The sequence below is a fragment of the Nomascus leucogenys genome, chromosome 3 (genome assembly GCF_006542625.1).
Source record: "Nomascus leucogenys isolate Asia chromosome 3, Asia_NLE_v1, whole genome shotgun sequence".
Lineage (NCBI taxonomy): Eukaryota > Metazoa > Chordata > Mammalia > Primates > Hylobatidae > Nomascus > Nomascus leucogenys.
Window position 1 is genome coordinate 138,187,539 of NC_044383.1, and position 17,990 is coordinate 138,205,528.

The 17,990-nt window shown below is 36.3% G+C and overlaps 1 protein-coding gene across 4 annotated transcripts in view; it reads right to left on the reverse strand.

The window, feature by feature from the left end:
- SYNE1 (spectrin repeat containing nuclear envelope protein 1) overlaps window positions 1-17,990 on the reverse strand; it is a 526,037-nt gene that overhangs the window by 101,499 nt on the left and 406,548 nt on the right. For all 4 annotated transcript variants that reach the window (XM_030809854.1, XM_030809853.1, XM_030809856.1 and 1 more), the window contains 9 exons: window positions 17,044-17,193; window positions 16,305-16,481; window positions 15,461-15,616; window positions 10,644-10,799; window positions 9,374-9,544; window positions 6,307-6,440; window positions 5,721-5,925; window positions 3,895-4,077; window positions 3,145-3,291 (listed from right to left, as the gene is read on the reverse strand). In XM_030809854.1, coding sequence (XP_030665714.1) covers window positions 3,145-3,291; window positions 3,895-4,077; window positions 5,721-5,925; window positions 6,307-6,440; window positions 9,374-9,544; window positions 10,644-10,799; window positions 15,461-15,616; window positions 16,305-16,481; window positions 17,044-17,193 — 1,479 coding nt within the window. The remainder of the gene's footprint in view (window positions 1-3,144; window positions 3,292-3,894; window positions 4,078-5,720; window positions 5,926-6,306; window positions 6,441-9,373; window positions 9,545-10,643; window positions 10,800-15,460; window positions 15,617-16,304; window positions 16,482-17,043; window positions 17,194-17,990) is intronic.

The window sequence follows — 17,990 nt, forward strand, 5'->3', positions numbered from 1 at the left end:
GCTGGTGTTCGGTCTAGTGGCCTCTGCATTTCTAGGTCACTTAATTACAATCTCTAGGTGCAAATAGTGAAAAGCCAAGTCTCCTATTCAGTCTAAACTGCTGCTGCTGCTGCTATTGCTAGTCAAGCTACTCATTATCCTTTATTGACTACTTACATGTATTCTATTATTTACTTGATGTATTATTTACTTGTATGGATTATACATACAAGTATATTATTTACTTTATTTACACGTATATTATTTGATTTTTATTACATGCATTACATTACATATACTATTTACTTGATTTATTTACTCATATGTAATTATATTACATGTATTATATTATTTACTTGATTTATTTACTCATAGGCAATTCTTGACAGAACTGAATAAGGATGAAAATTATGGTGATAAGTAAAAGACCTTACTTCTTAGCATTTATGTTTAATTTGTTCATGCTAATTTCCTCCTTTATTATTCACAACTAATAAAAGTTATAACAGTGATAGCTAACGTTTATTGAACACTTACTATGAATCAAGCATTGACGAGGGCTTTACAAGTAATAATTCATTTTATCCTCAAAACGATCACATGAGATAAGTCATGCTGCTATTCCCTCTTTATGAGGGAGGAAAAGGAGGCACAGAAACTAAGTAAATTGCTCCAGGCCACCCAGCTAGTAATTGGAAGAGGGTAAACCAACCTCCTTGGGTTCTTGCTAGAGAAAATAAGATTTCACTTGAGCTATGAAGTGACCACACATTGCCTTCAGAGCTCCAGTTTTAGGTCTCTGACCCCCCACCCCACAGCTGGTGAGACTCAACCAAAAGAGCAAATCTATTCTTTCGGATCTTTTCCCTCCCTTCAAACACAGGACAATGTTGTCGGTTCTGGTTTTCCCATGGGTGTTCTTATCTCCATCTAGGAAATTGGTTACAGGAAAGAAAAAATGTCAGGCCACCTTTGGCTATGTGTGTGTCTTCTCTTTGCATGTTCTGCAAAAGACTCATGCTTTCCGAAGAAAGAATAAATCTCAAGTATTGAAACCAAAATATAACTATTAAATGGCATAATGTCCATGGGTAGACATCAGCAATGAACAAAATAGCCATGGCACAGTCCTTCCCCTCATGGCACTTACAGGGAGTAAGATACTATTCTAGTAGTCGAAAGCGCAACAGTAGTCCCCTACTCACAGGAGTGTAATTAAATGACATCATAGAGCATGGAAGAAAAACAATAGTGTGCTATGAAAATGTGTCACTGGGGGGCCTGGCCCTGGACAGACAGTGGAGACTTTCCTAAGAGAGTGACATTAAACAAAATGTCTAGGACTTTACTCTTTTTAGTGCAGAGTAGGCTGATGAGGACAAGAAAACAAATCCAGAGAGAGGAAATGTCACGTGCACAGATGTTGGGAAGCACAGTGGTGCTGGAGTGGTTGGAGGGAGATGGACTATGGTGCAACAGAATAAGATCCTCAGGAAAGGTGGAACCAGGATGCCGCCTTGAGAAGCCACATGGTCTTTTCCCTAAGAGCAGTGGGAACCCTTGAGGGCTTTAACGAAGGGAATAATACAATAAAATTTTCATGTCTGTTGTACTATTTTGCTTACTTGATTTAATGTTTAAAATCATTCACAATTGGCAGGGCACAGTGGCTCATGCCTGTAATCCCAGCACTTTCGGAGGCTGAGGCGGGCGGATCATGAGGTCAGGAGTTTGAGAGCAGCCTGGCCAACATAGTGAACCCCCCATCTCTACTAAAAATACAAAAATTAGCAGGGCATGGTGGCGCACGCCTGTAATTCCAGCTACTTGGGAGCTTGAGGCAGGAGAATTGCTTGAAACTGGGAGGCAGACGTTGCAGTGAGCCGAGATCGTGCCACTGCACTCCAGCCTGGGCAACAGAGCAAGACTCCATCTCAAAAACAAAAACAAAAACAAAAACAAACAAACAAAAAACATTCACAATTAAGTAAAACCTTTTGTTTTTTCTTTTTAAAAATTATTAAATTAGTCTAGGCGCAGTGGCTCACGCCTGTAATCCCAGCACTTTGGGAGGCCAAGGCAGGTGGATCACGAGGTCAGGAGACCAAGACCATCCTGGCTAACATGATGAAACCCCATCTCTACTAAAAACACACAAAAAAATTAGCTGGGCGTGGTGGACAGCACCTGTAGTCCCAGCTACTCAGGAGGCTGAGGCAGAAGGATGGCGTGAACCCGGAAGGCAGAGCTTGCAGTGAGCCAAGATCACGCCGCTGCACTCCAGCCTGGGCGACAGAGCAAGGCTCCATCTCAAAAAAAAAAAAAATTGTTAAATTATTTTTGATGGACAAATTATAATCGTATATATTTATGGAATATGATATGATGTTTTCACACAATGTGGAATTATTAAATCAAGCTAATTAAGTAAAACCCTTAAAAAGAAAGAAAAGGTCATTCTGACAGCTAGGAGGAGGGGAGGTTGGGTGAGTGGATGCAGATCTGTGGGAGGCGGCTGTAGGGTCTCAGAGAGATAGAAGTAGCTTGAGCTAGGAGTAGATGATGTTAGAAACAGAGATGAGAGGTTCAAAAGTTAATAGAGAGGTGATGGACTGGGTACAGGAACATGGAGAGGGACCAGCAGTGGAAAGGAGGAGTGAGGTGGTTTCCAGCGGTGGAAAGAGGGAAGAGTGAGGTGGCTTCCAGGAGTGAGCTGGGAAATTAGCCTGTGCCCACTGCCAGCACACAGTCCACTGTTTGCCAGAGAAAGTCTCACTGAGGGCTCACTCGAAAGAAAGAGTGGGTCTACATCAGCTTTGAGTTTCTCTTAAGATCTTGAAAACAGGGCTGGGTGTGGTTGCTCATGCCTGTAATTCCAGCATTTTGGGAGGCCTGATCTCAGGTGATCAGTTCAAGACCAGTGAAACCTCATCTCTACTAAAAATACAAAAATTAGCCAGGAGTGGTGGCGTGCCCCTATAATCCTAGCTACTTGGGAGGATGAGGCAGAATCGCTTGAACCCGGACAGCGGAGGTTGCAGTGAGCCGAGATCACGCCACAGCACTCCAGCCTGGGTGACACAGTGAGACTCCATCTCAAAAAAAAAAAAAAGATTTTGAAGACAGATGGTAAAAGATCTGGGACTCAGATATGAACACACTTACCTTAAGTTCTTCCATCCTTTCCTGGATTGTGGAGAGGTCAGATGAGTGGCTAGGGTCCTGCCCTTGTAGTATTTCTTCAGCTTCCACTATCCAGGCTTCCAAAGCTTCTAAACTCTTGGCAAAGGTTTCATAATCAAGAACTCCAGCCTTTTTTTCCACAAAAGAAATTGGTATTTCAGTAAAAAAAAAAAAAAATTGGTATTTTAATAAAGTCTGGTAAAAGGGCAAGTGGATATTAAAATTATTTTTCATATTCTTGTATCAAATTGCCATTCTCAAGACATTATTCCTATAAAAAAAGCTATAACAATTTAAATCTTCCTTATGTAATTTTTCTAAAAACTAGAATTATTTCTATGCACCATAAGTCAATAACAATTAAAATTATTCTTCAAATACATGATCAAACAACACATCTGAAAAATCTTCTGATTCTTGTAAAAGTCTAAGTTAAATAAATATGAATATTCATATTAAAGCCACTTAGTGTTTATTAATTGAACAGACCATGGTGGCAGGCATTGGTTTAGGGGCTTGCATCTTAAACCAATTTTAAAATTACTTTGCAGAGAACAGTGCAAAACGTCCACCTTCATCGTCCCCACCAGAACTTCCAAGTTTGTTTACTTGTTATTTTCTTTAGTCTTGAAGAAGGCACTGTTGCAATGACAAGGAATTCTTTTTCTGTGTTTGTGCCCAGATATTAGAGAATACCCAATTTATAGAAGATACTAAATAGGAGCTCTGTACCTGTAACGAAGTCTGCTGTTTGCAGAGAGCCTGCTCCAGGGCACACAAGTGTTGACTCAAAGAGAGTTGATCCGATTGAATAGCTGATGCTGCTGAAGCATCTACTTGTTGCTTCAGTTGCTCTCCCAGCTCATGGAGAACAAAGAGGGAATCTTTAACTGTGCCCAGTCCTTTGAGGAGGTCCTATAAAAGGTGAAAATATGCCCACTCTGAAGCATGTTTATACTCCTTCTCATAAACAGCAATCGGCAAAGGGCTACACATCTAGAAACACACAATTCCTACTGATCATATTATTATGCTAAATAAACTTCACCTGTGGAAAAATGATCACGCACTGAACCCAATTTTTTAAAATGCTATGTTCATATTTTAAACACACATTATATACATATAACCTATGGATATCTATAATTACTCTTTTGTTAGTAAAAGCTATGTAGGTTCATTACAGGACCTTGCGGAAATGCAGAAAAGCATACATAAACAAGAAAAAAAAAACATGATCCAAGAGTAGAGCCAATAACTGGAAATATTTTGGCAGTTTTTTTCCTGCCTCTTTATGTAATTCGTATCAAATTGAAAACAAAATGTTATATTTTTCCATTTTCTATTATTATTATACACACCAGGAATTTGTCAGTGGTATCTTCTATATGTGTATTCATGTTATTGCAAGTACAACAACCTCCTGTGTCAGTAGGGTACAGAACACAGTGATGATTTTGGTGAGCAGGGGGTAAGAGTAGCCTGTATTCCCATTCTTTTCCATGGGATCTCTTTGCCTCCACTTTCTGTGGGACCCTCTTACAGGTTAAAAAATATAAGCCAATGGAAACTCCGTGTTTCTGCTTTCTATCCTATCATTGAGAGACAATAAGTAACTGCTTCTGCTACCTGTTGCTGGTCTCCCACCCAGTCATGCTACGCCTAGGCAGTGACTTCTGTGAGAGAAAGAAGAACAAAGGGCTCTTTACGCTTGACACAGATAACAGACAAGGTGTATGTCAATTCAGGAGTATTGAAAATGACAGTTCTTATATATATAAATTATGTGGATGAAAAAAGCACTGTATTATCTTTATTTAAAAATATCCATCTTTAGCTTTAAAGTGATTATTCAGGTTGAAGATATTAGAATAGGTTAAACTTTTATTTACGTAGTTTTTATAGCTTGCCTAATTCTAATAAACTGATTTGGAAAAGTTTATTTAAAGATCCTTGTAACAAGCTCTTAAAAATAAAGACAAATAAGGACAAATAGTAAGAGCCATGTAATGCTTGAAACAAGAGAAGAGCTGTTCCTTAAACCCTTAATAGGTTATTGGCAGCTATAGTGAAAAAGAGAATTATTAAAAAGCCATTAAAAGAAGTATACCAGTAAATTAGGAAAGACTTCTTTCTACCATTAATATCTTAGATGAAACTATTGTGTAGATGCTTACATAGGAGTTAATGAATGTAAATGGACAACATCTGGAACAGAAGATTTTTTAAAGATAGAACACTATTCCCCATATGGTCATGTCTTATATTGACCATCCCAGAAAACACAGAGAGCCTCAATCTTTCACATTGACTAAATTCCACTAGCAAAAATGGGAAAACAACTCATTTTAAAAAATAAAACAATGGGAGGAGACCTCTTAGTCTGATGCACGTGCACCTGTGTTCTGAAAATCAGGCAGGCTCTTTGATCCTAAGACAATTATTTTTGGGTAACTGTCTCACATAGAGAGACATATCAAAGCTTACACAAACCAAAAGCTAAACTTGGGCAGTCTAAGAAGGGCATGTGGGGAAAAAAAGATAGCTCCTGAACATACGTTGCAATCTTGAATCCATGTAGCAACCTCATCATCGGCGATGTCCTTGTTTGTGGCTGCCTTCAACAGCTCATTGGTTCGATCCCCCTGCTGCTGAACTGTCGAAGCACACTGTTTGGAGTAGTCCTTGTATCTTTGCCAAAGCTGAAGTAGGGCCTTGCTGGAGTGTAGCTGCTCAGCAATCTCTTCCAGCAAGTTATTCCATCTGGAAATAATAACCAACACTCATGAGCAGATTACCACCTCTCACCAAATGTTGATAAGTGCTATTTTATTTTTCATGATCCTGGTTCACGTGAATATAGACATACTCATTTCTAGTTAACATAATAAAAATTAATGTTTCATATTCATAGTTTCAGGGTAGGTAATGAGGATGATGGCAATCTTTGGGTGTACAGTACTTCTAATTCTTTCTAAATCTCTTCACTACATTTATTTATCCTTAAATTCATGTTGTGAAAGAGAAGTTTAAAGGAATAGAATCTATGTAGCTCAAATTCAAAATGTCATTAAGTTTTAATTATATCATTATTTATAATAAGGCTGTGATATAAATAGTGTGTAAAGTTAACATACTCCATACCTCATGTTGACTTCTTTCAGTGTATTGGTAAGAGTTTCTGTCACAGGTGGGTGACACTCTTTTAATAATTGGTTGGTGATAGAGCCAAATTTCTGTAAGCTCCTTTCCTGTTTTTCCAGATCGTCTTGGAGATTCTGCCCAAAGAAAAAGGCCCACAGATGACATAACAGGATCTAAATTCTAATAAGCGAGTTTAAAAGGAATTTGTATATGTTTTCATAAATATGTACATACACATGTATAAACCAGGCATGACTTAGCACCAGTGCTTTATTAGCTTTCTTTAGATAATCATTTATTCTCTTTTTTAGGATTTTGTTATTTTGGCTATGAGAAGAGGTTCTTAGCAATGAAGGCTTCTTCTATGGGCATTTGCATTCTGCTGAAAAAGCTCACATAGGGTGCCCTTGTCCATTGTCTGGTAGGAAGCTGCCAGAGATGGTAAATTCCTCTTCAAAGGGTTTAATTGTGTAATGTCCTTGTCCTTGGTTCAGAGGCCTCACCTCCTTGTACTTTCTTGTTTCTGGCCTGTGAGCAGCCCTCCTGCCCTTGTTGTGTCCTGACTTGCCCAGACATGTGCAAACATGCCTTGTGCTGTAACACAGGGACCACTCCTACCCCCTCTCTCCCTTGAGAATCGCATATTTACCCTAATTGGAAAAGTTTAAGTCTTAGCCAACTGGGGTCAGTTTAGATTGTGCGGTCCAACCCTAGCCAACAGGGGAAGAATGCAGGGATAGGGACTGCGTTAGGGATAAAAACTCCTTCTCTCCTTCAGCGGCCAGAAGTGTAAGTGGCACCCTCCTGCAGAAGTAAATTTGCCTTGCTGAGAAATCCTTTAAGTGCTCATTTTCCTTGCTACCCCAAGCTCTCGTTTCTAACAAAGCCATGGCAACAGTGTATGTAATGTGCTATATGCCAAACTGTGGATCTCTTTGACACTCAAAGCCAAAGCCAGGTCTCTATTTTATTACATACGTAGGGTGCTTCTACCACAAACTCCTGAAGGTGAAGACTCTAACAAGGCACAGCTTTGCCAAGCTTTGTCTCTGGGTGTTCTTCCTTGCCAAGAATTATTTTTAACTTAAAAAAATGATTTTCAATTGATAAATAATAATTGTATGTATTTGTAGGGTACTATATGATGTTTTGATATATGTTTACATTGTGGAATGAATAAATTAAGCTAATTAACATATCATTACCTCACATACTTATCCATTTTTGTCTAGCAAAGTTGAACTCATAGAAGTAGGGAGTAGAATGGTAGTTACCAGGACATGGGATAAGGGATTAGATGGGGAAAAGAAAGATGTTGATCAAAAGGAATATAGTTTCAGCTAGACAGGAGGGATAAGCTTTAGTGATCCACTGTACAGAATGGAGACTATAATTAATAATATTGCATTGTATATGTCAAGATTGCTTAAAGCAAAGAATATTTATCAGACAGGTTTGGCATCTTCTACCAAGCCTATCTAAATAGGCTTCTACCAAGGACCAGTAAAGGAACTGAAAGAAAGTTGTTTCTCTGGAAATAGTGCTGAAATGACAGATTCAGTTCTTCATAAAACTCCACAGGTGAAGTAGGCTACAAAACTCGAGTACTATTTAATGCCAATATCTGATTACCCTCAAATGAAAACAGTCAAGGAAAAGACCCTTAATCCTTTCATGCCTTAAGACAGCTCTTTCAAGTATTAAACATAACATATATTAAATTAAAAAGCATTTCTAACCTCCTCAAAGTTATAAGATGTGCTTTTAAATTTACTATCCTCAAAAGAAGTTTTAGTGATCCTTAGTAACAACAATTTAAGGGTTAAGAAATTATATAGACAAATTTGTCCTTCCTCTCTCCCACCCTACCCTAAAAAAGATATTTCCTTAAGAAAGTCAGCGGGGCATGGTGGCTCATGCCTGTAATCCCAGCACTTTGGGAGGCCGAGGTGTGTGGATCATGAGGTCAGGAGTTCAAGACCAGCCTGGCCAAGATGGTGAAACTCCGTCTCTACTAAAAATACAAAAATTAGCCAGGCATGGAGGCACATGCCGTAATCCCAGCTACTCAGGAGGCTGAGGCAGAGAATTGCTTAAACCTGGGAGGCGGAGGTTGCAGTGAGCCGAGATAACACCACTGCACTCCAGTCAGGGCAAGAGAGTGAGACTCTGTCTCTAAAAAGAAGGAGGGGAGGGGAGGGGAGGGAAGGAGAGGGAAGGAAAGGGGAGGGGAGGGGAGAAGAGGGGAGGAGAGGAAGGCAGGCTGCATCTGAGGTCAGCAACACAGAAGCTTTGATTGGCTGGCCAGGGAGGTGGACTAGATATTAGCAGGGCACATGCTGGTCTCTTGTTGGCCTCCCATCCCTTAGGGGCCTGCCCTGCCCATCCCATAGTCTGTGTTCTTTAGCCAAGAAGAAAGAGCAGTGACAGGTGAGAGTGGCCCGGTGCACAGGAGAGTGGGGGCAGCAGCAATTTGAGGGTGGTGACCTGAGACAGGAGAGAGTGCTATGTTGAAGACAAACATCAGGGATATCATTTTAGATGGACGCAATGACAAAGGACCCACAGGAAACCAAGCAGTAAGTGCTAGAAAGGAAGATTCTGTGGACACGCTGGATAGACCACTGATATTTTACTGAATGGAAGCAACTGAATGGTTTAAACATTTACCACTTTTGCCATTTTTCTCTTTGTTTTCTTTCGAACATTCCTTAGAATATGTTTGGAGGTGCAGGATAAGAAGAGAAAGGGAAGACAAAAGGCAGTGACAATGAATCAAGGAGGTTCAGTTGGGCATAAAATCATTGTATAAAAGACAATGTGAATATTTTTTACAACAGGATCTTGGAAACCATTTAGTTATATACCAGCTAACCCAGAATTTGGCACACACAGGCAAGTTTGCTTAAGTAACAATACACAGGTAAAATTAATTTTAAAGATCTTAAAGAAATAATTCAATGTAAACAACATATGGCAATATTTCAGGATGATGTCTCCATTTGATAATTTTTCAGTTTTCTAAAATTAAAATGAACGTTAAGGAAGTGTTAAATTAATTCCTTACCTGAAGATTGTCCACCTGAACTTGCACAGCTTCTAAGGAGCCAGTCAGCAGACGGAATCGGGAAAGAGAGTATCTGGCCTCCATAAGGTAACTGTTTATCTTGTCAAAGGCCACTTTGTGATTACTCCATTGGTCAAGCACTGATTTCAGCAGTATCTTTAATTGTCCAACCTTTTGAAAAAGACAAACATTGCTTATAATTTCATAATATCTAGAATGATGGAATATATATTCAATTGATGGGAAAATATTAACATCTAAGAACTTCATCAGGGTTTCAGGTATCATAAACAAACAAAACTAAAAAGAAAAAGATTTAAAAGGTAAAATGTATCAACTTTGAAATTTATGCCTTCCACACTTTAAACACTTAGTTCTAAGTGGAAATGCTTAAAAGGGTAACTGATATATATATATATATATATATATATATATATGTATATATATATATCAGTATATATATATGTGTATACATATATCAGTATATATATATGTGTATATATATCAGTATATATATGTGTATATATATCAGTATATATATATGTGTATATATATACATTTTTAAGTTATAAGAGGTTGATAATTTTAATAAAACAGTTTAAGAATTGTATTAAATGAGTGTTTCAAATGCATTAACTCATTTAATCCTCACAACACCTTATGAGATAGGTATAATCATTATCCCCATTTTATAGATGAGGAAACTGAGACACTAAGAGGTAATGAAAATTACCCAAGATTATACTATTAGAATGTGAGAGATTTCAGTTTGAATCCAGGTAGTCAGGTCCCAGAAAGTGAAATCTATCTATAGCTATAAGAATACCCATACCTATCTCACATGTGTGTAAACACACACACACACTCAGATAAATATCTTAAGACAAAACATCTAAGATATTCCTTCCTTATAATTATTTATCTCTATCAGAAAAGTATTTAGTTTGGTCTTCATCATTTAGATACAGATATCTATCCACTTTGTATATCCTTTCCCAGGCTGGAGACAGATGTTTGTGAATGATCTATCACCATGGGAACGGATGAGATCATTAAGAGAGTAATGTTTAAAATAAAGGATTATTCTAGAAAACACCAGAAACTAGACTTAAAAAAAAAAAAAAGAGGATAACGAAGTGGACTTAAAAGTACAAAGAAATAATGTATAGATTTGATTATTTCCTCCTTTACTTTAGGAAAACCAAAACCCAGAGTTTGGACAGAGCTGGCAAACACGGTCCTGGAGCTGGCTTTCTGCGAGCAATATTACCATGTGATCTAAATTCGCCCAGGTTTGGCTGAGCTCTCGCAGTGTGCTCATGACAACGCCAGAGACGTCTTCTTTCTTGTTCTGAATCAAAGCAAGTCCATTCTGCTCAATTTTCTCTACTTCTTTTTCTTTTGCTTTAATCAAATCTTCCAGATCCTGAAAGATTTAAAAAATAGTCACTTTAAATTGTTCTATTACGGAACTCCGGGGTGCACTGAAATTGGGCCATTATAGTTTCATGTCCTAAAAACCTTTTACTAATCCAGAAAGTTTATCTCTTTCAGAAGAGGCACTCCACAGAAGTACTTCTTCCTACACTCAAATGCAAAAAAAAGTCCTCTTTTTACACACGGCAAATTAGCATAACTTTAAAAAAGTAAAATTTGATATTCCACCAGATAAGGAAATGGTACTATGTAATTTTCTCAAGAGGCTGTGAGGAAAGAAATACATGTCAGAAACTGTAATATTATTTATATTATTAAGTTCATATATGTTGGTATTCAAAAAGTTACGCTGCCTACCCCGTAGGAAGAAATGTGATAGAATGTGTATTCTGGGCCCTAGTATCTGGGATTTAGTCACATTTCTGCTACTATAAAGCTGAGTCACTTTGGGTAGGTGAGAAATTTCTACTGGGTCTCAGTTTCTTCAGATGGGAAATCAGAAGACTGACTTCAGATGGGAAAAGATCATCTGTATGATCCTCTATCTCTAAAATACCCTGAATTCTATGTGATTCTGAAAGGCTTCAGGCTCCTTTGATGAATCAAATCCTCATTTTCTTTGGGATATGCGTTCATAATTGTCAGTATAAAATGTTCAAGAATGAAAAGCAAAATGAAGAAAAGATCTGGAGCTCATACTGAACCTGTATCATAACCCTAATGTCTATTTTAATGCCATCTGAAAATTTGAGAAGCTCAGTGAAGCAGGCTGAGACTGCTATCAACATTTTATAAATAAATAAATTGAAGATCAAGTCATCTGACCTGTCTTGGGTAAAAGAGCTGGTGAGGGATAGAGTGGGGATTAGAACCCAGTCTTTGGAGCCTATGGACTCCCAGCCTGATGCCAGAAGGGAGTCAGCTGAACCTCAAACTGTGGAGGGAATATAAATCCCATGTTGGGGTGACATGAAAAGCCAGGCATTAAGGCATGGTTACAGTCCCATATTCAGAAGTATACCCTCAGAACTAAAAATAGATTTGTAGTTCTTGGAGATTCGAATGGAAAAACTTCCCAAATACTTTAACTTTGGATAACACCTCAATTGTATAAAAAATATTTTCACCTCCCTCATGATCCATACATGGGTAATAGGATTGAAATTGGATAGTGCTGCTGATAAGGTGTTAGTGAGGAGTCCAGTCTCTGTTATACTAATTTCAAATGTCATGCCTCTTTAAAAATAATTTTTGCCTCTTTTATTTCTGTTTCTATTATGGTTCAACTTGTTAATCTCTCTCTACCTCATTTTTAAAATAGTAATAATAAGACATTTTCTGCTTACTCCAAGGGGATAAAATTAGGTAAATATATATAAAATATATTTTAAGCTGTCATAAAGTAGCTAAATGTAAGATATTATTATGTTTAGCCATTTGGCAATGTGCCATGTTTCAGTGCAAATTTATTTATTTTTCTCTATTGAATTATCATGAAGCTATTTTTGTTTTGGTTAATTAGACACGCATTTGGCAGCTTAAAGTGATCATTTTTGTTTTTCATATTGTTCTCTTATTTCCACTTTATAATTTTGTCACTATTTTGACAGCTTTGATAATTACCAGAGAATAAATATAGTGATTACTGGGGTTAGAGGTCCTTTGTGTAGTATAGAAAATATAATTAATTTACTATTTAGAACTTTCCTATTTCTGTAAAGAGATTAAAAGACCAGAAACAATCTTTCCAATATGTCTTTAATATGATTCTAAAATTCAACCATTAGAAATTGAGTTTATCCTCATTTTTCTATGATGTTAACTTTTTCTCAGTGAGGAATATTAAATGAATGTTCCATTGCTTAGAAACTATTTCTAAAATGCCCTGCACATGTATGTTTTCAGAAGAGCAAAACCCATGAGGGAAACAGGGCTGAAATATATATTTTATAAAAAATAAAGGTGTGTTTCCCTTGCTTTCAATAATAATTAAAAGATGATTCTGTTTCTGATCAAAAAAGGAAAAGGCCAAACCTACCATTTTTAAAAACAATAAAACATTCTTAACTTCGATTAATTCATAAATATCAGTTTTATGTTGGTTTAAATTAATAAATCACCTATAAAAGACTGGGAAAATACTCAAGATTTTTAAAACAAAATAAAGCTGGAATCTAGTCACCAATTTAAGTACACTGGCTTGAATTTCACACTTTGGTCCAAAAACCAATTTCTCAAAAATGACAATTGTATCAAGACTTGTAGTATAGCCAAATAGAACCTTCCAGTTAGGCCATTGTGATTTATTTATATGCAATGTCCCAAAATAATTATATGGGCTACTTTCATTCTGTCTTTTGTTTCAAAGAAATGACTTTTCATTTGAAATCATGAATCGGCATCAGTACAAAGTTCTTTAAACCACACTTTAAGCTTTCCCTCCTGACACTGTCTGACCTGACTCTCTGAAAATCTAAAACTTGGGTCCTACACTTGGTAAAACATGGTCAAGCTGCTGCGATATTTTCCAGATGGTAAGGTGTCTCCCTGTTAAATAGAAGAAAAGAACAGGAAAAGAAACAAAATGCAAAATGGCAGAAAAAGTTATGTTAAAGAGAAGAAAAAAATACCAAGAGAAAAAGTAAAGTATGGAAGAAAAGAAGTGGAAAACATAAAAGAAAACGCAAATGATATTAATGTAGTATTTCAGTCTTTCAACAGCAAAGTTTATCACAACCATGCAACCAGAAGGCACTCACTTTGCTAATTCGAATATGCAGAATTACCTTTTAAAATCAATGGATATATTTTAACTTAGGAACTCAACGAAAGTTATGACATTTTGTCCTCAAAAGTAAAGAGCTGAAATTCTGGATTACTTGTAGATTTTAGAATGTACGGCCTAAATCAGAAATACCACTGGCCTCTAGAAAATTGGAAATGCAATGAGACTAGCTGATGCATGTTCTTCATCTTCAGTCTTTAAGCACCCATTTTCTGACATGAGGCTTGTTTTTTATTAAATAAAAAAACTATTATTACTTCAAGGTATTCTCTATATGATGTTTTTCTTTATCAATTTTATGCAGTCTCAAAATTGTAATCCATTAGCTGGGGAGCCAGCACTTCGCTTCCTTTTCAGAACTGAAAAGCTTTGATTAAGTGCTTAAATATACCTCTCTTTATATGTGTCCCAAACAGAAAACACGATGATTGGAAGAGAGATCATTACCAAAGTTCTTTCTTTTTGAAACCCGAAATAGAAAAACAAGATTTGCAGAGAGAAGCTTTTCTGTAGAATTACTTCACTGTTGAGTTTTCAATTGTTTTTAGGAAACACTATAAGGGAACAGTCATAATCTGTAACATTATATGAATTCATGAATTATTTTCAAAAATCTTATTACTGCATTAACTGCAATAGCTCACTTTTCTTTTGGGTACACAAGAAGACCTGTGGAAAGACTTGTGTCCCTGAGTCACTGGAAAACATCTGGAATGTTACTGCTTCACCTGAACTTTCAATCCTCATCCCTCAGAGTAGAACAAGCACACTCTGTGTACTTCTCCATGTGACAAAAAAGGAAGTAACATGGATACTTCCTATTAATTAATAATAGGATATTATTAATAATTAATTAATAGGAAGTCCACTGTGAAGTGCTTGCTCAGAGGAGGTGAACGGGAATCCAGCCAAGCCTCTAGTGCTAACTTCCATTTATAGGACATACAGAGGAGAGAAGAACAAATTAAACAACATCTTAAGGACCTTCATAGGCCAATCCTGAACATGGCGCCCATCAACAGTTTCTGCGACAGGTTATGGTCTTAAAAAAATATTCAAAAGATTTCAGAGATCTAACAAGCAAATGTAGCATATGGATATTGTTTGCATCCTTATTTTGAATAAGTTAACGTATAAAAGACATTTTAAAGACAACCGAGGAAATAGGATTATGGGTTGAACATAAAATAATATTAGAAATTATTAAACTTTTGGTGGTGATAATAATATGGATGCATTAAGAAAATGTCTATTTTTCAAAGATATATATTGTAGTATGTAAGAATAAAGTGACATGATGTCTGGTATTTACTATGATATCTATTTTAGAAAAAGAAATAATTTAGGCAATTTTTTTTTTTTTTTTGGAAACAGGGTCTCACTTTGTCACCCAGGCTGAAGTGCAATGGTGTAAACATGGCTTACTGCAGCCTCGATCTCCTGAATTCAAGCAATCCTCCCACCTCAGCCTCCTGAGTAGCTGGGACTACAGGTGCAAGCACCACCACGTCTGGCTGAATTTTGTAGCTTTTTGTAGAGAGAGGGTTTCACCATGTTGCCCAGGCTGCAAATCTTGATAATTATTCAATCTGATGCTTGGTATACAGGAGTCATAGCATTTCTCTCTACTTATGAGTATGTTTGAAAATTTTCATAATTTCAAATTTTTAAAAACAAGTGAAAAAACCTAATGTATTTTTTAAAAAAAAACCCTATAAACTCACAAAATCAGCAAAATTTGTTACTAAATGCAACTTTCAAATATTTAAAAAAAAATTTAACTTGCAACTTTCAAGGCCTATAAACATATTAACATTCGCCATGAAATTGTGAGATGGTGCATGTTCGCCACCTGGACAACTTACCTGACAGTCTTTCAGTGCATTTTGAACAGAAGCCTGATCTCCAATTCGATACTGTTGTTTTAGTCTCTTTTCCTGGGTTTCAAACCATGTTTTCAGACATTGTACATTATTTTCATATTCTGACCAAGATTCCAATAAGCCTTCCAATAGCTGGATCTGAACAAACACAATAAAATGAAATTTGCAACTTTATTTTAATAAAATCAAATCATTGGCAGACTAATTATTCTAGCCAGTATTTTCTCCAAATTAAGAATTCTTATTATACAGTTCATTGTATATATGATTTAAAACAGGAGTGTCTAATCTTTTGGCTTCCCTGGGCCACACTGGAAGAAGAAGAATTGTCTTGAGCCACACATAAAATAAAAAAACACTAACAATAGCTGATGATCTAAAAAAAAAAAAAATTGCAAAAGAATCTCATAATGTTTTAAGAAAGTTTATGGATTTGTGTTGGGCTGCATTCAAAGCCATCCTGGGCCGCATGCAGCCTGCGGGCTGGACAAGCTTGATTTAATAAATGAATTTCATAAAGTATGAATCAATGACTATTATTGGGAAGCAAGAAAGGACTAAAGTCAACTTGAAGCAAAGGCAAAATAAATCAAGAGGCATCTTTAGAAAACTGAAACACCATGAAATATACAAAGAGAAGAGAATGTATAAGAGAAAATCATCAACAGGTTAAAGAAAGTTTAGGGTGATTAACCTTCAGCGGTATTATTGGAAGTGTTCTTTGCCCAGTATAGCCACACTACTTGTGAACCCAGTCTTCCTTACAGAGTGTGCCTGTTCTTGGGGTTTTCATGTAAATCTGGACAGTGGCAAGCCACTGACTTACCTTCTCAGTTACTAGACCTTGCAGAATTTGCCAGCTTTTATTCATTGCTCCAAGTTGCTCAGCAAAATCAGTCTTATCACTACGTTTACTTTCCACATCCTGACTGCTGATTTGTAGCACGGACTGGTTCACAAAATCCACTGTCAGCTGTTTACAGTTAATGTCTATCTTAAAACCCTAAAAAAAAGAGGAGAAAATAAGATTATACAATAAATGTCTCATTATTTTTCCAGGAGTTGGAAAGCCTTGAGTAACCTTAATATTAATATTATCACTTCCATAACTCAGCTGAAATGGCACAATTTGTCTGTATTCACACAACCCATTATTTTTAGAAGCCAAATATATATTTGTATACATTTATATATATATATACGTATATATCTGTAAACACAGATATACGTGTGTATGTGTGTGTGTGTGTGTGTGTGTATATATATTTAGGTAGAAGATTTAGAACTAGATAAATTATATAGCCTCACTATAAAATATTTATAAATTTATTTTTATAATTTCTATAATTCTTTAAGAATAACACAAAATTATTCAAAATCATTCCTAGATATTTCTTCTTATTTCTATAACTGATAATGCATTTTTCTTGCTCTTGAATTCCTATCTGGTCACCGCTTAGGAAACATACATTCCAAGACTTGATTACCATAATTTGAGTTTTTTAGTTCTTTCAAATAAAAGGGTCTGAAAATATGAAAAGTTAAAAACAAAAAATTTTAATTACCTTATATTTCTGAAGGTATTCATGAATTGCCTTGAAACCTATGGAATTTTTAATATTATCTTCATCCTTCTGAATAACATTTTCCATTAGAGAAATCCAACTCATGACTTCAGAAATGGCATGGCGGGAAGGCAGTTTATCCATCTGGAGCTGTCCAAGTCAGGGAGAGAACCAGTCCCAAGTGTTAAAATGGAAACCCCAACTTCTGCTAACTTAAAAACCCTACAATAATTCTTAAAAATGTACCAAGAGAGATAACACTCCTTAATAACATTTGGAGATCTTACCCTTTTTGAAAGCTTGAAGTTAAACATCAGGCAAATGCTGAACAACAATAGTCATTTTATGTTCACTTGATATCCAATACTGTAAACATTGTATAAACATTAACTAATTAATCAAAACACCAGAAGAGAATATTATTCTTATTTTATAACTAGTTTTATGAGTTTAAAAAAACTTAACCACAAAACATTCAACAGATGTATTTTATTAATTATCTTGTAAAATCTCTGCATATTATGACTCAGGAATGTTAAAAGAAGAAAGAAAAATACCACACTACAAGCTATCATTTTCTAGAGTTTTTGGCACTCTAATATTTATTCCTAAGAGCATAGCCAATTTCCTCAGTCCTTAGCTGATATACAGTACTTACAATTCGAAATCTTACTTAACATATCACACATTTATGCATATGTGTATTGTGATGATTTGGAGGAACAAAAGCAATCATTTAAAATCTTTGTATGTCAACTTCTGTGTGGTGCTGAAAGATATAGCAATGAACGTGGGTTGGTTCCTGCCCTCTGGGGGCGCACAGCTGTTGCTTAGGAGAGATTAGGCATGTACACAAAACACAGCTATCCTGCCTGAAACACAGTGATGAGTGTCAAAGAGAGATAAAGATAAAATGTTCTGGGATTTCAGGGGAGGTGGGTGTATTT